Genomic DNA, 26,384 nt, shown 5'->3' on the forward strand with positions numbered 1-26,384 from the left:
CATTCTCCCATGACTAAGGAGTAGTTACATCAGGATGAAAGTGATTTTTTCAGCATATGATATTTTAAGAAAACTAGGGTATTATGTCTCTATCACAGCGTGAACAAGTCATGCCATGTCATTGCTGTTAATGAAGGTGAAGGCAATATCTACAAAAAGAAAATTAATATTGACCCTAAATATAAGGTAGATGGTAGTCTGCTTCAGGTCTGCTGTGAAGGATTTCCAAGTTTGCAGTCCCATCAAAGAAAAAATGTGGTCTGTGCACTGAAGTCTGATTCTGGGTGTACAAAAAACAGTTATGAATGAAAGCAACCTGAGGTTAGTTAGATGCTGGCTGAGAAAGGTGACTAGTGAAGAATGGGAAAGATTTCCAGGATGGTGTTCTGATTTTAGGGATAGTGTAATGAACCTGTACATGCAGTCTGCAGAAGTAAGAGACTTTAAGGCACAGGAAATTACAGGTAATTGGTATTCAAGCTGGACACCTATTCATTTACCAACTGCCACACTTCCTTGTGGGGAGAGAGAGATTCTGTCCAGAAAAGAAGTGGATTGATTTTGGTCTTGGTTACCTTTACATTGTGCTGGAAATTAAAGCACTGTTCCCACCAGATTTCCAAGTATCAAAGTGCTTGGCGAATTCTACTTGTGTTTGGTTGTTATGAAGTATATTCAACCTGGGCAGTGCAGAGGATGACATTTTTTCTTTGATGGGACTGCAAACTTGCTGGGTTCTAAAAATCATTACTTTGTGTGTTTTTATTTTTTTAGTTAACCAGTTATCTATAGCTTTTAGAGGTCTTTGTTTTTGCTTATTTTACTTGAAGATATTTGCTGTAGATGACCATGCCATCAGCATACAGGATGACTAAGATTTACAGTACGTCAACTGGTATTGTGTTTACAAACATGGAGAATGGTAGAGCCTAACAAGACTATCAAACTAAAAGAAATATCTATAAAGTTATTTTAACTGGCAGAGAGAGAGTGGAAAGAACTATTGGTCAAAATGTCAAAGAAGACCTATAATTACAGTAATATGTTTTGTAATATGTTTCATTATACGGAATATGAAAATGTCTTGTATATTGCAGTATGGAGTATGGGGACATTCTAATAGCAATTAGCTAGATCACAAACTCTTCACTATGAATTACTATGGCATAAAAACGGAGGTCATGATGTTAGTTCTATCTTTGAAATGTGGGTCAAAAAAGCCCAACCGACACTAACCTGGGAAGTAAGAATACTTGCTTACAGAAATGGAAGTTAGGCCTTACAGTAGCCATTAACTTTTGTTTTTAAGACAACATATGTCCTGGTGGTGCTGAGTGGATTGAAAACTTATATTAAGTAACAATGGTTTTGCTTGAATCTGCAAAGCCAAATGGGCTACTGTTTTTTTTAAGCAATGAATAAACCTTTGTTTTATACAATCCTGTCTCCAGTGTGTTTTTGAACTTATTATTACCTCGATAATTAAAGGATATTCTCACCAACTGACCTGATATAAGTCTCCACCCTGTGAATAAACAGCTAGGATGTCCCCTCCTGCATTCCACAACTCAACCATTTTTTTCTGTGAAGCTCAAAGTTGCAAGCAGTCCATGTCAATGCATGTTCTGCTGTTGTGCATCCAGTTCAACTTCAGATTTATTATAATGGTTATTTCCTAATCACTTTTACAAACATTGAACAAAATAGTTAAGAATGAGCCAGCTTTTTAAAAAAATGCAAAATGAATTTGTATCCAGTAACTATCAGTATTCCAAGCAGAAAGAAAAAATAAATACAGAAACGTTTAATGCTGAAGATTAATCAGTATTTAACTCAATAAAATGCTGGTACAGATAATGCAGTCAAGTACAAATAATGCAGTAAAAAGGTAATAAAATAAATAAAAATGTAATAATGTCAGTGTGATGCTGCCAGCCCAGCTAGCTGGAATCTTGTAAATAATCATATGTCATTTGTGAATATTAATATGATTCATATGCTTGTCTTACAAATGTTATGTGTATATCAAACTACTGGTGCAGAAGTGTGTGATGAACTATATGTTATGTACTGAGCTTCAAGAATGCAACCACAGTGTACCAAGTATTTATTAAGAGATCAGGTGACTATGATTTTAGAGTATAAGAAGGGTGTTTAGACTGAATATGATACACAACCGAGGAAGCATCTATGTGAAACCGCTTGTGTTTGTTTTCGATCGAATAAAAGGTCTAAAGTTTTTTTGGAGAACCTGGAGCCTGGCCTGTGCTTATTTTATGGTTTTGGACTTGTACTAATTTTGTGCAGAGGCATTTGAATACTGCTGATTTGTGTTTTTTGTTATATATTCTTTCTGATATTATCCAACAGTACCAAAGATATGGCTACAGGGAATGAAATTATTGAACTGGACTATAATCCAACTCCAATAAGTGAGCAGAATTCAGCTGGGATGAATATAAATAAGTTTATCCTGAAAGTAAGTGAGAAAGCTAATCCTCTGTTTAATGGTACCTTAGAGAATGAGCAAAATGACATCCAGAATATGGACATGATAGCGTTTAAAAGTAATTTACAAGCACTTGAGAAGAAGATGTTTAAACTAAAACACCTTTTGTATGAAAAGTTCCACTTAGAAGCTTGCATAAAAGAAGGTGTGGTACCTCGAGGCTTAAGAATGCTAAAAATGCCAGCCCATGTTAACTGTGATCCTGGTTTGCTTAGCGACTGGAAAAAATTGAACTTGAGCACCAGTATGGCCTATCTGAAGTTGTTGATAGTCTCGGCAGAGAGAGAGAGAGATATGTCTGGTACTTGATATGCTAAAAACTAGGTTTTCGCAACTAGAGAGTTGCTATGGGCAAGAAGTTATTGATAAACCTGTGAATGAGGTAATTGAAAATGCCTCGGTTTATGCAAGGAAACTGCTGCAAGTGAAGCTAAAGAAATTGCAGAGAGACCGTAAAGACTTCCTGGAAGGGAATGTCTTCACTTGGCCCAGGGAGACGACCAACGAATCAGCGGCTGGCTTAGCTGCTGGGGTTCCGCCCACGGAAGGATCCACCAATGAAACAACATTAAGAACGGTTGCTATAGTGGCACCTGAAGCCGGGAACACCACGCAACACATGAATTGGAAGCGGAACAGTTTTGAATGAGACCATGGAACATGTGAAATAAATACAACGGATGCAGGAGCAAGATGAAAAACCTTTGTTACAACTGCAGAAGTGCATTTTGAGGAGGAGGGTGGTACCTCCGCCTTTGAGAAAAGAAGTGAAGTGTCGTTGAATTTAGCATCTACTCCCCTACCAAGACTGGTTTATTCATTACCCACCAGGGATCAATCGAAGAGCAGGGGGAAACAGGAACCAGACAGCAGGGCAGCAGAGAGGGCGAAGTGTTACAAGGGTCAAAAAGAAACACGAAGGCAGTGTGGTGAGTCCTTACACTATAAAGAAAGCGTTCATGAACAAAAAGAACTAGTTATAAATTTCTCTAAATATAAACTAACTGAACAGGAACTGAGTGTGCTTAATAGAGGACTTTCATTCATTCCAACTGCTGATTCTAATATTACCAAAATAATATTTGATATTAAAATGTTTACAAGGAATTTAATGTTGAAAGTTATGTTTGAAAGTAACAGAGAGAGTGAGGATGTTATGTTCAAAAAACCCAGTTTGTTAGTTTCTAAGTTGAATTCGTTAATACAAGCATTTCAGCAGATTTGTATAGATGATGTATTTAAAAAATGTTATGAACAAAAAAATACATTTCAGAATAATAAGAAATATAATCTAAGTAGGAAGGAGTTTGAAGCCATGATAGGGCTACAAAGCAATACAAGTATTATGATCAGGCCCGCAGATAAAAGGGGCCAGATCGTAGTACAAGATAGGACTATGTATGATGATATTATGCATGAAATGTTGAATAATGAGCATTTTTATAAAATAAAAAATGTACAGGTGAAAAGAATGACAGAAAATGTTTATAATAGTTTACATGAACTATTGTATATGAGTCTCATAGATGAAGCTCTCCTAAAATATTTTATTATATCTAACGCCACTATTCTGATGATACAGGGGTTACCTAAGCTGCATAAGGGGTTGGAGAAACCACTGAGACTAACTGTGGCAGGGAGAAATTGGTGTACAGAATCCATTTCGATATATTTGGAAAAGAACCTTCGCAGGTTAAATGATAAATCTCTATATATTTTAAAGGATACTGAACATTTTCTAAGAGATCTTTTTGAATGCACTAATGAAACTTGTGCACCAGATAGTCTTATTTTAGTGACACTGGATGTGGTGTCACTTTTTACCGTTATACCAAATGATGAAGGTATAAGGAGGGTAAGTAGGCTAATGACTGCACATATGGGTTTCAACAGAAACAAGATTAGCCTGGTTGAAAGTTTATTGCGGTTAGTCTTAGAAAATAATATTTTTATATTTAGGGATGAAATTTATTGGCAACGTAATGGCGTTGCGATGGATACATCGTGCGCCAATAGTTATCCAAATGCAGTTATGCATCATTGGGAAATGGAAAATTTAATACAGAGTAATTTTGCACAAAATATTTTGTTTTATCGAAGGCTTGTGGATGATCTGTTCCTTTTATGGAACGGAACATCAGCTGATGTAGAAGTTAATTTTTTAAATGTTACTGTACTTAAAGATGATGATAAAAAAATTGAGTATAAGACTCTTTAGGAAAGAATGCCATACAAATAATTTATTAAATCAAACAAGCATGCATCCAAGATATGTTTTTAGAAATGTAGCACATTATCAATGTTTGAGAGCGTCTAGATTAAAACTAAAAGAAGATGATTTTGGAGAGCAGATTATGGTAGTAAGTAGTGACCTCATAGAGAAAGGGTATAATGAGAGTATGGTGAACAAAAATATTGAAGAAGTGAAAAGGCTTAGAGGTACTAAAGCTAAGCCATACTTCTCTAAAAGAGATGAGAGGGGTGAAACACAAAAAGTTTGGACTCATGAAGGTACAAAAAAGGTGAGAATGTGCCTTAGTTACTCAAGGAATATAAGAGAATATACTAGTACCATTAGTAGACATTGGAATATTTTGATTAATGATAGAGAGGTAAGTAAGTACCTAGAAAAGACTCCCCAGTTTACATTTAAAAATAAAAAAATTGTTGAAGAGACAACTCTGCCGTACAAGGGATGTTATTCCAGCAGTAGGCAGTGAAGGAACCAAACCTTGTGGGAAATGTAAAATGTGCGTACACTTAATGGATGGTATAGATTTTAAGCACCCTGATACTGAGGAGTTGTTTAAATTTGGGATTACTGCAACATGTAACAGCACCCATGTGGTGTATTTAGCTGTCTGTCAACTCTGTCATAAGTTTTATGTTGGGAAGACAGACAATTGAAAGACAGGATTAGGGAACATACATACCATATTAAGAGGAAGAATATGTTTAATTGCTTTGGCAAAGCATGTTTGTGAGACTGATGAGAGACATTCTTTTAAGTTTATAGTTATAGGAAAATGCACTGAAACCTTTAGAGGAGGTGACATAAAAGGAAGGACAGAGAGCTTAGAGGCGGAATGGATAGTTAGGTTAAGGGTGAATGTAGGACATGGTCTTAATGATTACATTCCTATGAGACCCATTTTGAAAAACAGACCACTGCGTAGATAAAAATTTTTTTAATACATTTATATGTGTATATATGCATTTATATGTGCATTTTTTAAATAAATTAAAAAAAATTTCGCATTTTAAATGAAGTATTAGGTAAGAAGAATGGGTACCTTTAAGTATTTATTAACAGATCAGGTGACTATGACTTTAGAGTATAAGAAGGGTATTTAGATTGAATATGATATACACCTGAGGAAGCATCTGTGTGAAAGCACTTGCGTTTGTTTTCGATCGAATAAAAGTGTCTGAAGTTTTTTGAAGAACCTGGAGCCTGGCCTGTGCTTATTTTATGGTTTTGGACTTGTACTAATTTTCTGCAGAGGCATTTGGTTACTGCTGGTTTGTGTTTTTTGTTATAATATCTACAAAAAGAAAATTAATATTGACCCTAAATATAAGGTAGATGGTAGTCTGCTTTAGGTCTGCTGTGAAGGATTTCCAAGTTTGCAGTCCCATCAAACAAAACATGTGGTCTGTGCACTGAAGTCTGACTCTGGGTGTACAAAAAACAGTTATGAATGAAAGCAACCTGAGGTTAGTTAGATGTTGGTTGAGAAAGGTGACTAGTGAAGAATGGGAAAGATTTCCAGGATGGTGTTCTGATTTTAGGGATAGTGTAATGAACCTATACATGCAGTCTGTAAGAGACTTTTTTAAGGCACAGGCAATTACAGGTAATCGCTATTCAAGCTGGACACCAATTTCTTTACCAACTGCCACACTTCCTTGTGGGGACAGAGAGAGTCTGTCAAAAGAAGTGGATTGATTTTGGTCTTGGTTACCTTTACATTGTGCTGGAAATTAAAGCACTGTTCCAACCAGATTTCTAAGTATCAAAGTGCTTGGCGAATTCTACTTGTGTTTGGTTGTTATGAAGTATATTCAACTTGGGGAGTGCAGAAGATGACTTTTTTTCTTTGATGGGACTGCAAACTTGCTGGGTTCTAAAAATCATTACTTTGTGTGTTTTTATTTTTTTAGTTAACCAGTTATCTATAGCTTTTAGAGGTGGTCTTCAATTTGTTTTTGCTTATTTTACTTGAAGATATTTGCTGTAGATGACCATGCCATCAGCATACAGGATGACAAAGATTTACAGTACGTCAACTGGTAGTGTGTTTACAAACATGGAGAATGATAGAGCCTAACAAGACTATCAAACTAAAAGAAATATCTATAAAGTTCTTTTAACTGGCAGAGAGAGAGAGTGGAAAGAACTATTGGTCAAAATGTCAAAGAAGACCTATAATTACAGTAATATAGTAATATGTTTCGTTATACGGAATATGCAAATGTCTTGTATATTGCAGTATGCGGACATTCTAATAGCAATTAGCTAGATCACAAACTCTTCACTATGAATTACTATGGCATAAAAACAGAGGTCATGATGTTAGTTCCTATCTCTGAAATGTGGGTCAAAAAAGCCCAACCGACACTAACCTTGGAAGTAAGAATACTTGCTTACAGAACTGGAAGTTGGGCCTTAGAGTGGCCATTAACTTTTGTTTTTAAGACAGCCTATGTCCTGGTGGGGCTGAGTGGATTGAAAACTGTTATATTAAATAATAACGGCACTGTTTGCTTTGCTTGAATCTGCAAAGTCAACTGGGCTAATTTTTTTTTTTTGAGCAATGAATAAACCTTTGTTTTATACAATCCTGTCTCCAGTGTGTTTTTGAACTTATTATTACCTCGATAATTAAAGGATATTCTCACCATTTGACCTGATATACGTCTCTACTCTGTGAACAAATAGCTGGGATTTCCCGTCCTGTATTCCCCAACTCAACCATTTTTTTCTGTTCAGCTCAAAGTCGCAAGCAGTCCATGTCAATGCATGCTCTGCTGTTGTGCATCCAGTTCAAGTTCAGATTTATTATAGTGGTTATTTCCTGATCACTTTTACAAACATTGAACAAAATAGTTAAGAATGAGTCAGCTTTTTAAAAAACTGCAAAATGAATTTGTATCCAGTAACAATCAGTATTCCAAGCAGAAAGAAAAAATAAATATAGAAATGTTTAATGCTGAAGATTAATCAGTATTACTCAATAAAATTCTGGTACAGATAATGCAGTTAAGTACAAATAATGCAGTATAAAGGTAATAAAATAAATAAAAATGTAATGTCAGTGTGATGCTGCCAGCCCAGCTAGCTGGAATCTTGTAAATACGATCCATATGCTTGTCTTACAAATGTTATGTGTATATCAAACTACTGGTGCAGAAGTGTGTGTTGAACTATATGTTATATACTGAGCTTCAAGAATGCAACCACAGTGTACCCTACTGGAAAAGCAATGTATATGAACTATATACCTGTGCAAATGTACGTGTTAATAGTAGAAGCTGGAACATAGAGAGTTAACTTGCTAACCCTCAAGAAAATAAGTTGAAATTAAAAGTGCTTTACGATGTGCTGTAAAAAGTAGTTTCACTGCAGGAAGCAGACAGGATGTCTCGAGCTACAAGTTTGTTTCTATTGTCTTGAAACAGAAATAATTACCAGGTTTAAAATGTAAAGTATTTTTATTGCTCTGTGACTTCCTAACAGCTGCACATCTGAGAGATACGTATTTTTAACAGAGAGATGTTAGTATCTGGTTAGCCTGGAAACTGAAGGCAGGTGACAAAGAGTGATGTCATCCGAGCTAAAAAGCACTAATGTTGATAAATAATTTAAAAACTCTCTCAGAGAAAGTCTGTGCATTTTGTTTTTGTCTTTTTATCTCACAACATCCATTCATCATCATCTGCATTTGCCTTGCAAATATTAAGTAAGTAGGGTACATTGATATCTCTTACATATAGATAGGAATATAGTAAAGATTAGTTAAGTTGTTTTCTGTATTTATTTGAGACTGTCCTGCAATGTTGTTTTAAAATATTTCCTGTGATTATGAACTCTGTAGTTATTGCGTTGTTTGAGTATTGGCTTGTCATTTTACTTATTATTAAATTTATTTAAACCTTTTAATTGTGGCTGGTTTGTTTAGAGATATTTAAGCTCTTACAGTACTTGCACATGTATTTGGTGACACTGTATAGGCCACTCCAATAGCCTTAGTCTTGGTCACACTTACCATTTGGATAATATTAACATTGCACAGTAGGACTGGGACAGCCTTTGGTAAGGGCCTTACAGTAGCTGATAAGTAAGAGTAGCTGGTGGCAGCTGGTACTATCTTATAGTCTGGGCAGAAGGAAACATAGCTAGTAAACCTGTGCCAGCCTTTCCCAGGTGTGTGTGTGTGTGTGTGTGTGTGTGTGTGTGTGTGTGTGTTTATATATCAATCAAATCTGTGTGTGTGTGTGTGTGTGTGTCAGCTACTTGGGCAGGGACACGAAGCACTGGTTGGACAGAGAGGGTGCTGGAGGTCTTGGCTTGGCCAATCGGCTGAGATCTTAACCCTATAGCTGTGCCAGTGGGGAGTCATATTGGGGATCTGGAGAAAGAAGGAGAAACCAGCCCCAGACTGACTGTGATCTATGTGTGCTCTTAAGGGAAATTGTACTTTACTGTGTGTGTACTTGTCATCCTTCCAATGTGTACATCCCTTACTGGTGCTAGTTGTGAGGACGGAGACTCCTTGATTACTGGGCCAGTGCAGGGGCATCACATATTAATTGGTGGTAGTGGTAAGATAGCCACATCACATATTAATTGACTTGTAGTGGTGCAGATATTGAATTCCCGTAGCCAGTGTACAGTGGTCACTGAAGGTGTTTGTACTCTCAATCATCCATGCAGTGGACATTCAGAGCTCATATTACAATTGTTTTATTTTTTTGTTAGCTTACTTAGTCATGGAGAGCAGGCAAGCATGTCAGCAGAGGAGTATGGCAAGCTGACAAGGAGCCAGTTGGCTCAGATGTGCCAGGCTAAAGGAATGGTGCGTGCCAACCTGACTAAAGAAGACATGATTGCAGCTTTAGTCACAACTGCACCACAGAATAGCAACCAGGAGGACAATCAGACTGGCCTTGTAGATGTAAAACTCTCAGAAAATGGACACCTCAACCTTTCCACAGAGGACTTAAAAATCCATCTGGAGTTAAAGAGACTTGAGCTAGAGGCCAAGTGTTTGGAAACAGAGGCAGCAGAGAGACTGAGATGTCTAGAGACTGAGGAAAATGAGAAACTACAATGTCTGAAGGCTGAGGAAAATGAAAAACTGTGAGGCCTGGAAGCTGAGGAGAGGCACAGGCAACATGAAGAGGAGATGCTGACTGTCTGCGAGAGTCATGCAGATAATAGGGAAGGGAGTAACAAAATCCCAGAAGCGACAAAGATCAGTAAATTTCTTCCACAATTTACAGACAGGGATAATTCTGATAGTTTCATTCATATGTTTGAGAGGATATCTAAACAGTATAATGTTGATCATGGGCTCTGGGTACGGATCCTGACCCCCCCTTACTCCATGGTAAATCTGTAACTTATCTCCAAATTGTCTGATACCGTTTAAATTATAATGTTGTAAAGAACTGTTTGCTAGAATATTTTAAGTCAACACCTGAAGCTTATAGGAAAACGTTTTGTGAGCATAGACGCAAGGCAAATGAAAGTGTGTGTGAATATGTTGCACTTATTTTCATAGGTGGGTGAGTGGATGTTAGGTCACCACTTCTAAAGGCTAGCAGACCTTTTGGTGAGGGAACAAGCCCTTAGCACTTTACATGAGGACATGAGAATGTGGTTAGCTGATAGATGATGCAATACTGTAGATGAGTTGGGGAAGAAGGGAGACCTATACCTAGTAAACAGGGCATCACTGCACAGGAAAGGGACACCCAGTGCTGCTCATGGGTCTAAGAGAACCCATGGTGGGCAATCCAGACTGCCCCAACAGAGTCTGCCAGTAGCAGGGGAAGTCACTTGTCCGCCAGTAGCAGGGGAAGCCACTTGTCCAGGTACACGTCCAGGACCAAGGGTTAAATTTTTAAATGCAACCAGTGGGGCCATGTAGCATACAAATGTCCATGGAGGCAAGGTGGGTTACAAAAGGTGGGAGAGTCAGTAAGTGGGAATGACAAAATGCCAACAGTAGATGGTCTCGAGACACCAAGGGTACCAAACTACCACAACAGATTATATCCTATCTTAGTGAATGAGAAAGAGACCATGGCTAAGAGAGAGACAGCCTCTGACCTAACTATTGTGAAGCCTGCAATGGTTACAGAGGAGCACTACTTGCTTGGGCAGTCTATTCCAGTTAGAACTTTAGGAGGGACCCCATTCCAAATATCTTTGGCTAGGGTTCACCTTGACTGGGAGGGTGGGAAAGGAAGCCAGCATGTAGGTGTGTTTGAGGATATCCCTGCAGCTGTCCTGATAGGGAATGATTTTGATAATTCAGTACCATGTGTGCATGCAGTTACACGCAGTCAGGCTTGGAGACAAGCATGTGGGCCTGGTAGCCTGGGGGAGACCCAGACAGACCACACACTTGCAGCCAGGACTGGTGAGGTGGTTACTTCAGGGAGGGAGCTACCCTGCAGCAGTGAGACTGAAGGTGAGCCACAGCTGCTTGCGGGTACTGATGTTCCCTTGGACAGAGTGACTGGAAGGGCAGAGGTGGATAGTAGTACCCGGCTGACAGTGAGGCACTGCTGTCAGGGGATACCAGACTTCTTGTGGAAGGGGAGCTGGGAAGGGGTACAAAGAGAGAGAGAGAGTTGAGACAGGCTCCAGCTCTCAGACCCTACATAACAAGGCCTGAGGGAGGTAGCTAGGGAGGCACCTGATTCTCAAGGGAAGGGGGAATCTGTATACTGGGACAAAGAGTTACTGTATAGAGTGTGGACCCCTGAGGGAGGGTTAAAGTGTGAGAGAATACAGCAGCTGGTAGTGCCCACAGCCTGCCATCTGGCACTTCTAGCCATATCCCATGATATTTCCTTTGCAGGTCATATGGGCATAAAGCGTAAAAAGGATTTCCAGAGATGTAACAGGGTACTGCAGGACCTGTGAGCAGTACCAAAAGCTAGGCAAGGTAGGAGACAAGGTGAAAGCTCATTTGATGTCTTTGCCTGTGACTGAGGAGCCATTTCAGAGGGTAGCTATGGATATTGTGGGGCCTCTGAGTACCCCAAGTTCCACAGGGAAAAAGTATATCCTAGTGGTGGTGGATTATGCTACCAGATACCCTGAAGCAGTGGCTCTGTCCTCCATTGAGGCAAAAAAGGTGGCAAATGCTTTGTTAGGGATTTTCAGCAGGGTAGGTTTCCCAAAAGAAATACTGACTGACAGCAGTGCCAATTTCATGTCAGACCTGCTGGCTTGTCTGTGGAAGTACTGTGGGGTGAAGCACCTAAAGACCACCCCTACCATCCCCAGAATAATGGTCTTGTTGAGAGGTTAAACTCTACACTCAAGAAGATGCTATGGACATTTGCAAACCAGTTTAAGAAAGAGTGGGACAAACATTTGTCCCATCTGTTGTTTGCTTACAGACAGGTGCCCCAGGAATCTACAGGTTTTTTTCCCTTTGAGTTGCTGTATGGGTATACGGTGAGTGGACCTCTAGATTTGATTCGAGATGAATGGGAGGGTGTGTGTGAATCCCACAAGGAGTCTGTTGTGGCATATGTCCTAAACTTCAGGACAAGGCTCAGGGAACTCATGGTCTTGGCCCAGGAGAACTTGTCAGAGGCCCAACAATAGAAAAAGTCTGGTATGACAGGAATGCTCAAGCTAGAGAGTATCCTCTAGGGCAGCAGGTAATGGCTCTCATTCCTGTCAGACACAACAAGCTACAGGCAGCTTGGGAGGGACCCTACAAGGTGGTAAGGAAGGTCAGTGATGTTAACTACATGGTAGAACAGCTAGGCAGGAGGCAGGGGCACAAATTGTACCATGTCAACTTGATGAAACCTTACCGTGATAGGGAGGCTCTTGTGGTGAGTATTTGCAGTACAAGGCAGGAGGAGTCTGAGGTGCATCTATGGCTACAGGAAGCCAGCCAGGGAAATCCCAAATTACTATGGTAGAGCCTAGGGTGGCAGGCATATGATGGGACAGTGCAGCATGGTACTGGGGTCAGCAATGCCAAGGTAAATGGAATCTCAAGACAGGGAATGGGGTAAGGTATTCCCAGACAGGCTCAACCCTTGCAAGCAACATTTCTCAAGAGGCACTTGAAAACCTAGCTTGAGTCTTCCTGGGGGGGGGGGGGGTTGTGATGCTGCCAACCCAGCTAGCTGGAATTTTGTAAAGAATCATATGTCATTTCTGAATATTAATATGATTCATATGCTTGTCTTACAAATGTAAGAGAACTATATGTTATGTGTATATCAAACTACAGGTGCAGAAGTGTGTGCTGAACCTGTATGTTATTGTACTGAGTTTCAAGAATGTAACCACAATGTACCCTACTGGAAAAGAACAGAAATGTATATAAACTATATACCTGTGCAAATGTATGTGTTAATAGTAGAAGCTGGAACATATAGCGTTAACTTGCAAATCCTCAAGAAAATAAGTTGAAATTAAAAGTGCTTTACGGTGTGCTATAAAAAGTAGTTTCAGTGCAGCAAGCAGACAGGATGTCTACAGCTAGAATTTCTTTCTATTGTCGTGAAACAGAAATAATTACTAGGTTTAAAATGTAAAGTGTTCTTACTGCTCTGTGACTTCCTAGCAGCTGCACATCTGAGAGAGGAGTATTTTTAACACAGAGATGTTAATATCTGTTAGCCTGGGAACTGAAGGCAGCTGACAGAGTGATGTCATCTGAGCTAACCTAGCAGTAATGCTGATTATTAATTTAAGAACTCTCTCAGAGAAAGTATGTGCATTTTGTATTTGTCTTTGGATCTGACAGCATCCATTCATCATCATCTGCATTTGCCTTGCTAATAGTAAGTAACTAAGGTACAGTGATATCTCTCAGATATAGATAGGAATATAGTAAAGATTAGTTTAGATGTATTCTGTATTTATTTGAGACTGTCCTGTAATGTTGTTTTAAAATATTTCCTGTGATTCTGAACTTTGTAGTTACTGTGTTGTTTTGAGTACTGGCTTGTTCTTTTATTATTTATTATTAAACATATTTAAACCTTTTAATTGTGGCTGGTTTGTTTAGAGATATTTAAGCTCTGAGAGTACTTGCATATGTATTTGGTGACACTGCAAAGGTCAGTCCAATAGCCTTAGTCTTGGTCACACTTCCCATTTGGATAATAGTAACATTACACAGTAGGAATGGACACCCTTTGGAAAGGGTGTTATAGTAGCTGATAAGTAAGGGTGGTTGGTGGCAGACGGTACTGCTTTATAGTCTGAGCAGAAGGGAGCATAGCTAGTATACCTGTGCCAGCCTTTCCCAGGTGTGTGTGTGTGTGTGTGTGTGTGTGTGTGTGTGTTTGTATATCAATCAAATCTCAAAGTGTGTGTGTGTGTCAGTTACTTGGGCAGGACACGAAGCACTGGTTGGACAAAGAGGGTGCTTGAGGTCTTAGCTTGGCCACTCAACTGAGATCTTAATCCTATAGCTGTGTCAGTGGGGAGTCTTACTGGGGATCTGGAGAAAGAGGGCGAAACCAGCCCCAGACTGACTGTGATCTCTGTGTGCTCTTAAGGGAAATTGTACTTTACTGTGTGTGTACTTGTCATCCTCCCCACATGTACGTCCCTCACTGGTGCTAGTGGTGAGGATTGAGGCTCCTTGATTACTGGGCCAGTGCAGGGGTGTCACAACCAGTCTTAACTGAAAAAAAACTGACCTTACAGTTTCAGAGTGGAGTACACCAATTAATAAATCCTTTCTACAACTACTCAAGAAGTTCTTCAGTTTGTGTCTTTCGGCTTTTCCCGGTTAGGGGTCGCCACAGCGAAACTCCGGTCCGCTAATGATTGGCAGTAGATTTTTATGTGCTGGCTTGCCGGGCCTAACGCACAACCTTCAATGAAGGAACGCCCATTCACGCATGTCACCACACAGAAGACGCTCTAACTGAGAATCAAACGGGCAACGTCTAACTGTGAGGCGACAAAGCTACCACAGCACCACCACCGCAATTCCAAGAAGTTCTTCAGTTAAAACCAAAATTCTATTAAAAATTGACTCCAAAATTGTCAAGGAACCAAAATGATGAAAATAGTAGATGCACACCTAAAACTGTATTTAGCACTCCTGCTTAAACAAATGCTCCCACTGCAACAGCCACAATCCAACCATGCTGACAATCCAGTTGAGCAATACTATCAAATGTTGGCATTGGTGCTCTGGCTGGACACATGCACCCTCTAAAACTGACTCACAGTCCTAACACATGGTCTCCATGTAACAGACTAAAGGCAACAGCAGTTAAAAAAAACTGAAAATCCAGATCCAAGTGCAGCAAGCAGAGGCTTGGAAACTCATAGCCCCAGAGCCAAACATTACTATGACAAAAGCACTGCAAAAGTAACAAGATAACAAAAGCAATCTATAGGAACAAGTGTCTGTTTGCACTTGTACCAGCAAATAATAGACAATTTAAATGCATAATGACATACTCACAGTGATAAAAAACAAGACAAAACAAACATGCATCCAAGATTTGTTATAGGCAGTCATACACCACTATCTTGGATGATGCTCCAGACTAGGAATGCATACGCAGTCCCTGTACAGACCAAATTACCCCATCTAATAAAACCAAACAATGCGTAAAGATGGAACACAGAAGAATCTATAATGAACACTTGCTCACCTTAACAGGGACCATCGATAGCTGCCAGTGGATTGAGGGGCCATTCAAAAAAAAAGAAAAAGATGGTGGGAGGATCTTTTACACTGTACATGGGCAAACCTACCCAACAGGGAGTCTGTAAGGAAGAATACCAGGCAGCACCAAAAACAAAATCCTACTAAGAGGATATTATGAGAGAAAGGACAAAAGATGAATGCTAAAGCCACATTCTGCAGTAATGAAATGTCAGAGGTTGCTTATCTCTTGGTGTCATGCAACAAGCTATAATGTACATTGAAGGTGTGAACCAATAACCAAGTGGTTGTGGCACAAATGCCCATAATGGAATCGTCCACACCTGCAGTTGAGTGGTGTGTGATAGAAATATTTTCCAATGAGTACGTTGCCATCAAAAGGCAAAATAAAATTAGTAATTCAGTTGGAAAGCATTTTCTTAGCAAATACAAGCTCCTCCCCTTACAGGAAAGGAGAAAAGCACCTCTTCCACTTTCTTGAATTCATATGGTCTCTTAAGGTGCGGTTCCAGGGTGGTGTGACAGGTTCTCTCTCCATCATGATTCTGCTCTCCAAAGGGAATACAGACAGGTAAACAGACTGGTATAAAGACAATTCTGACACTATTTTTAGAAGGAAATTTGGCTGGTCAGTCCTCCAGGAAGGACAATCCTTATCAAAAGCCAAATAGGATTCCATGCAAATAATGGCCAGCTGCTTGAAAATCATGTCAGGAGAAGTGGTAATTAGCATGAAAAGCATTTTCCATGAGATGAATCTCTAAGTCATTGAATCAGCATGATTGAATAGATAATGGCCAAGTCTGTCAATAATGAAATTCATATAAAAGAAGAGAACAGTTATATAAATGAGGACAGATATGGAAAACATCTTTAAGTAACTGCCTCATCACCTGAAGTTGGCTTACAATCTTGCTCTCTATAAGGTCATGGTAAGTAGAAATGGAGAGATATGTACCCTTACAATGCAATAAAATGAAGTCAAGATCAAGTAAGGGTTCTAGTGATCCTGTTACAAGGCTTTAACCACCATGGTCAAAAGCCTGGTAAACAATCTGGGGTGCTGAGGAATACCCAAATGGCAGCACTTTATAATAGAAATTATGCCAAACTACACTGCGCTGAAGGACTGTCCTGTGCAGATCCCACAAAAAGGATGTGTCAAAAGGTGTTTATCATGTCTGTTTACACCAACCAGATGGCAAGGCAGAGTAGAGGTATGTCTCTCTGAAAGATCATCAGATGTTCTGAATAAAGTCACTGAGGGAACAGAAACCATTAGCCCTTTAAAGCCAACGCAAGGTGACAGTAGAACATACATCCCAGTTCTAAATAAGGAATAGACTTGATCACTTTTTCAGGAGGAGAGTATGGGACATTCCAGACATTCCAAAGAGCTCTGCTAAGTTATTATGGTTTCCTAGACTGTTCCTTCTGGGCGAGAACCTAAGAGTTCCAATATCTTTATCTTTAAGGATGTATTCTCAGCCTCAAATGCAGGTCCCACCAAACTTCAAGTACCTACCTGATGTCCAGGCTTTGAACAAACATTTTTGATGTGTGATCATCCAGTGAACACCCCTGAAACTGGGTCATCCACCCCTCCTGAGTACAGGGAAGGAGAGTCCTTGAGTACAACTAACCTTTGGGATGGAAGTATTACTACAAATGTTAGAATTCTTTTGTTAATTGATCAGTGGATGGACAACACCAACATTCTCAATATGCAACCCCAGAGGGGAAGTCACAGGTATGCTTCATCTAGGCCATCCAGTGAAGCAAAGGATGGGTATGAGGTTAAGCTCTTTACGAGTCAGAAACAGGTTCAACATACATGGGATCTAGAAGACCAATTCAGAAATGGACCTGCATCTAAGAAAAATTAGTTGAGGCCTATTCTCCATTCTTCTGGTCTTTATATGGTGATCTGACAGTTCTGTGGCTGATTGTGTGACTTTCTTGCAAAACACTATGCAAGGAACCTTCATGAAGAGCCATCTTATTTATTTGTTCATTAATTCCACTTATTCATTACATTTGTAATTGGGATAGTTTGTCTGAGCCAAAGTCCATTTTCAGTGGAGGCCCAGAGAAGAAAGTTCCTTTTAAGCCAGAGCTTTCTCCATCTACCATCCACAAATGACTTGTCTGAACTGCTGGTATCTGCAGTAGTTCTTCATATCATATTCCTTTTCCAAGCCAAAGAAAAAATTGGGAACTTTTCATCAACAAGAATAATTAAAATTAAGATCTGAACTGAGCAAATGACACAAAAGAATCTAAGTGCTCAGTGTTTAAACAGTGTACCTTCCTTGTCTAGTGTGTGATGTTATTACAGAAGGTGTAGCATCCCAAAATATAGCATCTTCAGACAAAAATGTTATACTGGAATGAAACAGACCACCAAGGAAAATCATGTTAACAGTTCGTTTAAGGGAGCAGGATACACTGCTGGGTGGCAGAGAGGCCATGGCAGAAAGCCTTAGCAATGGTTTCAAGGAAGAACTTCCCTGAATGGGGGAGATGAATGTAAAGCCTAGCAAACCCTCCATAAAAAGAACAGCGTTTTAAGAGAGTATAGACTATATCAAAGAAAAATTGAGGAAGACGCATTGTTCTCCACGAAAAGTTAGTTAGACATGTCTCAATGATTTTAATCACCGACTAGTGATATTTAGTGTAGTTTTTATTTCCTAAAAAGTTCAGTGAAGCAACTACATTTTTTAATCTCTTCTTAAAGGCCGATGGAAGAGTGAAGGCAGTTTCATTAAAAGCATATATATTTCACAAAATCTTAGGTCATGCTTTTACCAAAGCAAATTAGGCATACAAGATGTCTGTTCTGTTTAATTTCATTTACAGAATTTGAAAGTGAGTTTCAAAGTCTTCTCCACTGCTAAAGCTTGGCAGAGTAGCAAAATGCTTTGTTAGTGAAAAGATTAGAAGAAACTGCCTTTGCTTCCATGAAGGCAGTGAGGGAAAATGGCACCCAGTCCTTTTCAGAGGGAGTCCTTTATAAAAAAGAAGTTATGTTCTTACCATTATGTCCCACCTGTGTTGTTGATCTTCATTCATTCATTACTGATGGGTATCAGTTCCGTCCTCGGAACTGAGTTCGCTGTTATAACAAGCTTGTGCCAGTCAAAAAACTCTCAAGCTAAGCTTACCCATAGTGCCCCTATCTCTATCACCTCAGATCGAATTTGCCTGTAAGAAAAAAAAAGAAAGTGGAGGCTTTATCTGAGCAAGCACCCTATCATAATCCAAACCTCCAGGAGACTTTCAGAGGGGGGATGGTGGGTTGGTTGTAATGAATGAATGAAGATCAACAACACAGATGGAACTTTTTGGTAAGAACATAACTTCTTTATCTGATGTTGTTAATCTTCATTCATTCCTTACTGATGGGACAGAGTCCCTAGCTACTTTATTTCGTGGGAGGCCCTATGGAAGGATATTCCTGAGCACCATGAACCAAAGGAACCTCTCCCCCTGGAGATGAAATCCAATTTGTAAATGCGTGATCAAGGTATTAGGGGTGGCCCATGTTGCTGCTGCACAAATGTCATCCATGGAAGCTCTTGCATGGAAGGCAACAGATGTTGCGACTGATCTGGTTGAATGTGTGTTGACCGTAGATGGTAGAAGAGTTTTGTTTTGTTGATAGAGCAAATGCAATCTCTCAACCATTTAGATAGAGTCACTTTGGAAATGGATCTTCCCAATTTTGGTCCTGAGAATGATACAAATAATTGGTCAGATTTTCGTAGTGATTTAGTCCTGTCCAAATAGAATCCCAATTGCTTATGGACATCACGTAAATGCAGTGAATACTCTCCTTTGTTAGAAAAATTTGGAAAGAAAACTGGCAGATCAATTGTTTGATTAATAACCAAATTGAAAATAACTTTGGGTAAGAAGGTGGGATTAGTCCAGAATGATACTCTGTCTTTACGGGAAACCATATAAGGATGTTTTATGCACAAGGCTTGTTGTTCAGATATTCATCTTGCTGAGGTAAAAGCTACCAAGGATAAAGTTTTCCAAGATAAAAATTTTATATTGCAAGTGGCAGCAGGTTTGACAGGACGAGGAGTCAAGGATTGTAGAATTAGTGTTAAATTCCAAGGCTCGACTGGCTCTTTAAAGGGGGGCCTAATGTGCGTAACACCTTTCAAAAAGGTCTTACAAAGATGGTGTGCAATCAATGATGAATCCTGGAAGCCACTGTGGAAGTTAGAGATAGCTGCCAGGTACACATGAATAGTTGAAGCTGCCACTCCAGAGTGGAGAAGGTTTGATAAATAGTCCAGTACCAAATAAAGCGGAGCTGAAAATGGGTCTATTCCCTTCTCTTGAGACTAAATTATGAATCTTTTCCACATGCTGAGGTAAAGTTTCCTGGTGGATAGTTTATGAGAAGCCAAAATAATGTGATGTACGGGGGAGGATAGATTATTTTACATGACAATTACCGGAAGTGGAGGAACCAAGCTGGCAGCTTGAGGCTCGATAAGTTTGGATGCATCAACCCTTGTGGATGCAACAGCAATTCCAGAGTTGGATCCAGAATCCACAGCTGATATACTAGGTGAGGCCAAAGAAAGGGAAACCAGACTTGTCGGGACCAATAGGGTGCAATGAGGATTACTCTGCTTCTCAACAGAAGAGCCTTCTTTAGAAACTGCAGGATCAGAGGAAGGAGGGAAAGCATATAGTAGCCTCGTGGGCCAATTGTGTACTAGAGAGTCCCTCAGGGACTTCCCCTGAGGGGGAATTAGGGCAAAGTTGCTGATGCATTTGTGGTCTGCGGGGGATGTGAACAGATCGCAGCAAGGCTGACCCCAGCGACTTAAGATCTTCACCTCTATGATAGGATTGGGGGATCACTAGTGAGGCAGGAGGATACATCTGCTCAGTTTGTCTGCAATCACGTTGGAATCCCTGGGAATGTGCATTGCTATCAGAAACCAGTTGGAAGTTATCGCCTATTGCCAAACTCTCATGGCCTCTCGACACAATGGGTAGGACTTGGTTCCCCCTTGTTTGTTGATATACCAGACTACAGATATGTTGTCTAACTGGATAGCAATCGTCCCTGACGGGAGGGTAGACTGGAATGCTTGCAATCATAGAAGCACTGCCCTCAGTTCTAGAACATTGATATGCAGGTTGGCCTCCACGGGTGACCAAGTGCCTTGGACTGTATTTCCATTGAAATGCCCCACCCACCCCATCAGGGAAGCGTATATGGTCACTATGGCCCTGGGCCGGGAGAGGGAGAAAGGGCGGCTCCATAGGTCTTTCTCTGGCTTCATTCACCAAAGTAAGTCGTGTTTACATCGATTTGTTAAGTGGATCTGAAAGGACATAGTACGAGTCAAAGGGGACCACTGTGTTAGTAAAAGCCACTGAAGAAGCCTCACGTGTACTCTTGCCAGGGAAACTATTATAACTGATGCTGCCATAGATCCTAACAGCTGAAGAAATGCCCAAGCTGGAACTTTGTCCTGAGAAGTATCACCCAGAGTTGGGCTCTTAGTCTTTCTAGCCTGTGCAGTAGGAGGGAAACTTGGCAAGATTGGGTGTTGAAAGTTGCCCCTATGAATTCCAAGGTTTGCGAAGGAGTCAACTTGCACTTCTCCTTGTTTACTGAGATCCTTAAGATTGCTGCCAGCTGTAGAGTGTAATGTAAGGTTGTAACCAGCAGGGGCGGTAAGGAGCCAATCATCTAAATATGGAAACACCGGAATCCTTGCAGTCTCAAGTGAGCTGTTACCACTGCTATGCATTTGGTGAACACTCTGGAGGCCGTAGAGAGACCAAAGGGCAGCGCGCGGAACTGGTAGTGAATGGCTTCCAGCTGGAAGCGGCAGAATTTTCTAGCGTATTTGTCCATTTTTATGTGGTAATACGCATCCTGAAGATCTATCGAGTATATCAATTGTCTTTTTCCTAGAAAAGGTAGTATAGACTGAACCGTGACCATCCAGAATTTTGTTTGACAAATTTGTTTAGGATGCTGAGGTCCAAGATTAGCCTTCAGTCCCCTGTCTTTTTTGGCACTAAAAAGAACCTTGAGTAAAACCCAGATCCTATGTTGTGTGGTGGGACTGCTTGGATGACTTTTTGGAGCAGCTTTTGTATTTCTTGAGCTGCTGCTTCCCTCTGACTGGGTGGAACATCGGGAATATGTCTTAGTGGCCTTGAGTAAAGACTGAAAGGTATGTGCTAACCTCTGATAATTATTGTCTGTACCCAAAAATCTGTGGTTATCATTTGCCAGGCAAAGTGGTGCAGAGAAAACTGTCTCCCGACTGCTTCCAGAGGTAAGCAACTAGGCAGCTCTTCAGGAGCATTAATAGGGTTGCCCAGAGAAAGAATCTCTGGATCCCTGATTACACGGACCCCCTCTGCCTCTGTGGGGGCATCTTCCAGATGGGTTTCCCCCTCTGCTCCGGAGAGGCCAATTTGCCACTTGTGTCAAGGAAAGGACTCTGGGATTTCTTGTACCACATCTTTCCACTCAGAATCCTAAAGTAAGGTTGATGGGGGGGTGGAAAAATGTACACCTGCCAAATGTACGCCCATGGCAGGCAGGGTCTTGCCATCTTTTTCACATCTGGCCAATCTGTCTTTCACTTCTGGGGCAAAAAGAGATGAAGCTTCCACTAGAGCGTTGAGAAAGGAAGACTTAAAAGGGGCCGCAAAATGACACAGGTGCATCCAAGCGTGACGTCTCATGACAATGGCTGCACCAGCTGCTCTAGCCTCCCCTTCGGTAGAAGGAGAGATTAACCACATAGACGGGTTAGATATAGATTCCAGGGTGGCAAGCCGAGAGGCAACTTTGCCACATACCGTGTCAGAAACTGCTCCTGCTAAGGTTCCTGACAGTTCTGAAATTAGGTCTCTCTGGAGTCGGGTAAAGTGTGCCAAGTAATTCAAGAACTGGATAGGAAAGGTTGATGAAGAAAGCACTCACTTCCCTAACCTATCAATCGCCTGAGACTCCCTGTTCGGGGGATGTACAGTATGGCTCTCCTCAGCGAGCTATTTCTTAGTGGTCCCCGCCACCCCCATAGCGTTTACGGGTAGGCCTCTGGACTGTCCTCTGGTGGAGAGAGGATTTTGTCTGGTCTCCAGGGGATAGGTTCAACAGTGTCAGGATACCTCCAAGCACGCTGCACCAAGTCATCTGCAGGCAGGATCACCCAAGAAGTACAGGGTCGAGCATGGAAAGCCTGCAAGAATACAGACTCATCAGAGGAAGGGTTGGTGGGCTTCCAGTCTCCCTGCTGCTTTAAAATTTCCAGTATGTCTCCAAAGGAAACATTCTCAGGGGGCGACCATGGGGACCCTTCCCCTTCATCATAGTCTGTATCTTCGGTAAGGGATTCCTTGGGGGAATCCACGTGCTTCCTCTTACACAATCTCTTATGTGGTACCTCCTCAGTGGAGGCATCTGAAAAGGGGGTACCTTGTGGAAGGGTATCTTGACATTCCCATGCTCGATGTCCTAGAGTAATGGACTGTGTCAGCTGCAGTTTAGAGGACAGAAATATATGAGTCTTCGACACTGAAGGGACCAGCTGTGAGCCTGCAGAGGCAAGTGCCCTGTCCATCACCTGGAAAGCGGGCCCGCCTGAAGAGGAGTCGGAGCCCGGAACCGAGAAAGACAACCTCGGGACCGGGGTCACACCCCACTCAGAGTCCACCCCCAGGGAAGGAGCCACAAGAGGACTTGGTGCTGCCAAGACAACCGGAACCGTAGTAGAAAGCGGCATAGAAAAACAGGCACCGTACTAGGGGTCATGATGCCAACAGCCCAGTCACGATCCCGAGAATGTCTCGGCTCTGAGTGAGTCGATGTCCATAGGGTAGGCTCCGAAGCCATGGTAAGGTCTAACAATGGAAGTGAAGAAGCCAGTACTGGGATAAGTATCGGTGCCAAGGGCTCCAATATCTCCAAGGAGGTCGGTGGACTATATGTCATGAGTCTGTGGAGAAAATTCCTTGGCTCCAGGTAGGAGGGAGGATTTGGAAGGAGTTGGAAATCCCCTGGCCGCCAATAGCTGATCCATGAGTCTTACTATGTCGACTTCTAAAAGATTACTGGAGGAACGGGTTGATATCCCCAATGGAGACTAAAAGCGTTCTAAAAAGGGGCTGCACAGCTGTCCGAAAAAGGGATCTGCTGTCGAGGAGTATCAGGTCCGAGGCAATCTCTCACCTTTCGGCACCGTGGCCAAAGGACCAGCAAGATGCATGGGAGGGGAGGGGGTGTGACCGGAGTTGGGAAAACTATTTTTGGTGCTGAAAGGGGAATCTGTATTGCAGCTGTAGTTTGTACCATGGAAGATAAAGTTTTGGATGGTTCCGTTTTTACAAGAGGTACCGTGGGGGAGACTTGTGGCATTGGTGCACAGGACAGTACCATAGTAGAAGGTTAAAGCATTGGTGCTGAGGATGGCACTGTAGTTGGTGGGTGAGGTCCTGGTATCAAGGACGGCAGTGCAGAAGGGACTTTAAGCCCCAGTGCCAAGTTTCTAGTGTCAATTTAGGTAGTTTTGCTTTTGGTTCTGAAGATTTAACCGATTTAGATTCACTAAGGTGTGGTGATGAAGGAAAAGAATGGCTTATTTTCTTGTGTTCCTTTTTAGAAGACCCTTAAGAATCAATCTACTTTTTCTTTCAGTCAAAGTACGGGAGCTAAAGCCCCTACATATGTCGCATGATGGTTCAACTTTCAAATGCTGTACCAAGAGACAATAAACACAAGACAAATGATTGTCTGAATTCGGCATTTTTCTACTGCACTTATTCACACTGCTTGAAGCCCGTTGTTCTTTTTTTTATCACCCATGACCAAAATTAGAGTAACCATCTGTCAGACAACAATATACACAACACAAACAGCTAAATACACAATGATGGTAAGACAAGAAACACCCAACGGGTAAGGAAAAGAAGAAAAGAGGGGAGATACCAGCAATGGTACTGAGAATTACCTCAGAGGTAAAGGAAAGACTATACCAGCAATGGTAAGAAAAACACCACAAACTTGGTAAAGAAAGGAGGAAAATACTTCAAAGGGTAAGCAAACTCTAAACGACTAACAGGGAAAAATAAATTTTTACAAGCAATCAAGAGAAAGGTTTTTTTAGTATAAATTTTTTAAATGACTTAGCTGAGAGCTGGCTTGACATGTCTTGTAGTATATGTGGCAAACAAAATCTGACGTGATAGAGAGAGAGGTGCACTATGGGTAAGATTAGCTCGAGAGTTTTTTTTTGGCTGGTGCGAGCTTGTTATAACAGCCAACTCGGCTCCAAGGACGGAACCAATACTTATCAGTAATGAATGAATGAAGATTAACAACATCAGATTAGTGATTACCAGGACCTGTGGAGAAATATGAATCTAACTGGAAAACTGCACTAAGTTTTCCCCAAACGAGTATCTTCATAAATATTATGGAAATGTTTGAGATTGCCTTAAAAAAGATCATGATCTAATTACAATATTTTTCAGTAGTATACTTTACAGCTGCATAATTCACATAATCATAATAAAGACAATAAAGACTGGGGGCATCAACCATGAAAAGAAGAAACTGTTCCCATATTTTCACTGGCTAAAAATTATAAATAAATGGTTTCCCTCACTGAACAGACTTCAAGGGAAACTTATTTGGTCAAGGCAAAGAATGTAAAAGGACACCTCAATGGAGAATTTTCAACTGTGCAGAAAACTTCCACATTGCACCATTCCCCTTACAATTCCCTGCGTTAGCTGCCTGTTTACTCTATTACTCTTAGCCAAAGATGATATGCACAATTGATTCTTGATGGGCTGTAGGTATATCCTAAAATACATTCAGAAATTAATGAATGCCTGATGTGATGCACATTGTATTGCTTTAATGTCAACTGCAGCAAAACATACTGACGTTCCTAAAAGTCTATACGTCTACAAGCTTAATTCTTACTAATGACAAAGGAGACCACTCTTTACAGTCATTTGCATCCAAGCTTACAAAAACAGTAATAATGGCAGACAAATCTACCGGTCATTAGAAATTATTTTGAACTGCATTCTTACCTCCTTAAGAAGAAGCTCTAGAAACCAGTTTAAATCACTAACATTGTTTTGCTTCTTTTGTTCTATGCAGTACTTGTTCAGAAAAGTTACTACATCTGCTAAAAGCTTTTCATCGTCACTACATGCGGGCAGCACTTGCAGAAATCTGCATAAAGAAAACATAATGAAAACAGAACATGAAATTATTAAATCCATGAAAGTATATTCGTTTTTAAACAATTTTGTGACTCAGTGCATATCTGAACTGACAGACACTCCTTAAACATCTAATAAAAAGTAGTTACAGGTGGAGTTGAACAATAGAAACCAAGAATGACAGCAATGTTATAAGAAGCAGGACTATTTCATTTGGCAGATGTGAATTTCAATTTCTGTTCAATCAATTTTGTCATCTGATTTTTCTACCTATGCATATCCGTGAGAAGCTAAATTACAGATGCAGGGAAACTGTGATGCTAGAATGCTGAAAGTTTAATAAATATGTAGTGAAACCATGACTATAGAATGAAGAAGACAAAGATGCATTTTTTCATTCTCCAACTAATACAATGCTATGTTGTGGTAGAGATGCAGCCTAACATGGCATTCAGTGGAAGCAAAGTACAGGCACTTACTGTGAAAAGAACACCAACCTATATCAGTACAGACAGACACACATGCACACAAAGCAAACCCACTTAGAAGCAATTTCAAGGATTTCCATTTCACCTACAGTACGTCTGGGATGTGAGAGGAAACAAATGCATCTGGCAAGACCCCACATGGACAAAGTGGGAATATGCATACTCCACAGAAAAAGCACCTCAACCTAGAGCCAAACTTAAGAAGCAATCACTGTGAGGCAACAACCCTAACTATTCAACCAG

General features: G+C 40.7%; 1 protein-coding gene across 1 annotated transcript in view; it reads right to left on the minus strand.

Moving 5' to 3' along the window:
• The window catches only part of RTTN (rotatin), a 3,641,098-nt gene that overhangs the window by 1,984,866 nt on the left and 1,629,848 nt on the right, over nucleotides 1-26,384 (minus strand). Inside the window, exon 29 of the mRNA XM_044067142.1 lies at nucleotides 25,519-25,663. Coding sequence (XP_043923077.1) covers nucleotides 25,519-25,663 — 145 coding nt within the window. The remainder of the gene's footprint in view (nucleotides 1-25,518; nucleotides 25,664-26,384) is intronic.

Source organism: Protopterus annectens, chromosome 3.part1 (assembly GCF_019279795.1).
Source record: "Protopterus annectens isolate FY-2018-M chromosome 3.part1, PAN1.0, whole genome shotgun sequence".
Classification (NCBI taxonomy): Eukaryota; Metazoa; Chordata; order Ceratodontiformes; family Protopteridae; genus Protopterus; species Protopterus annectens.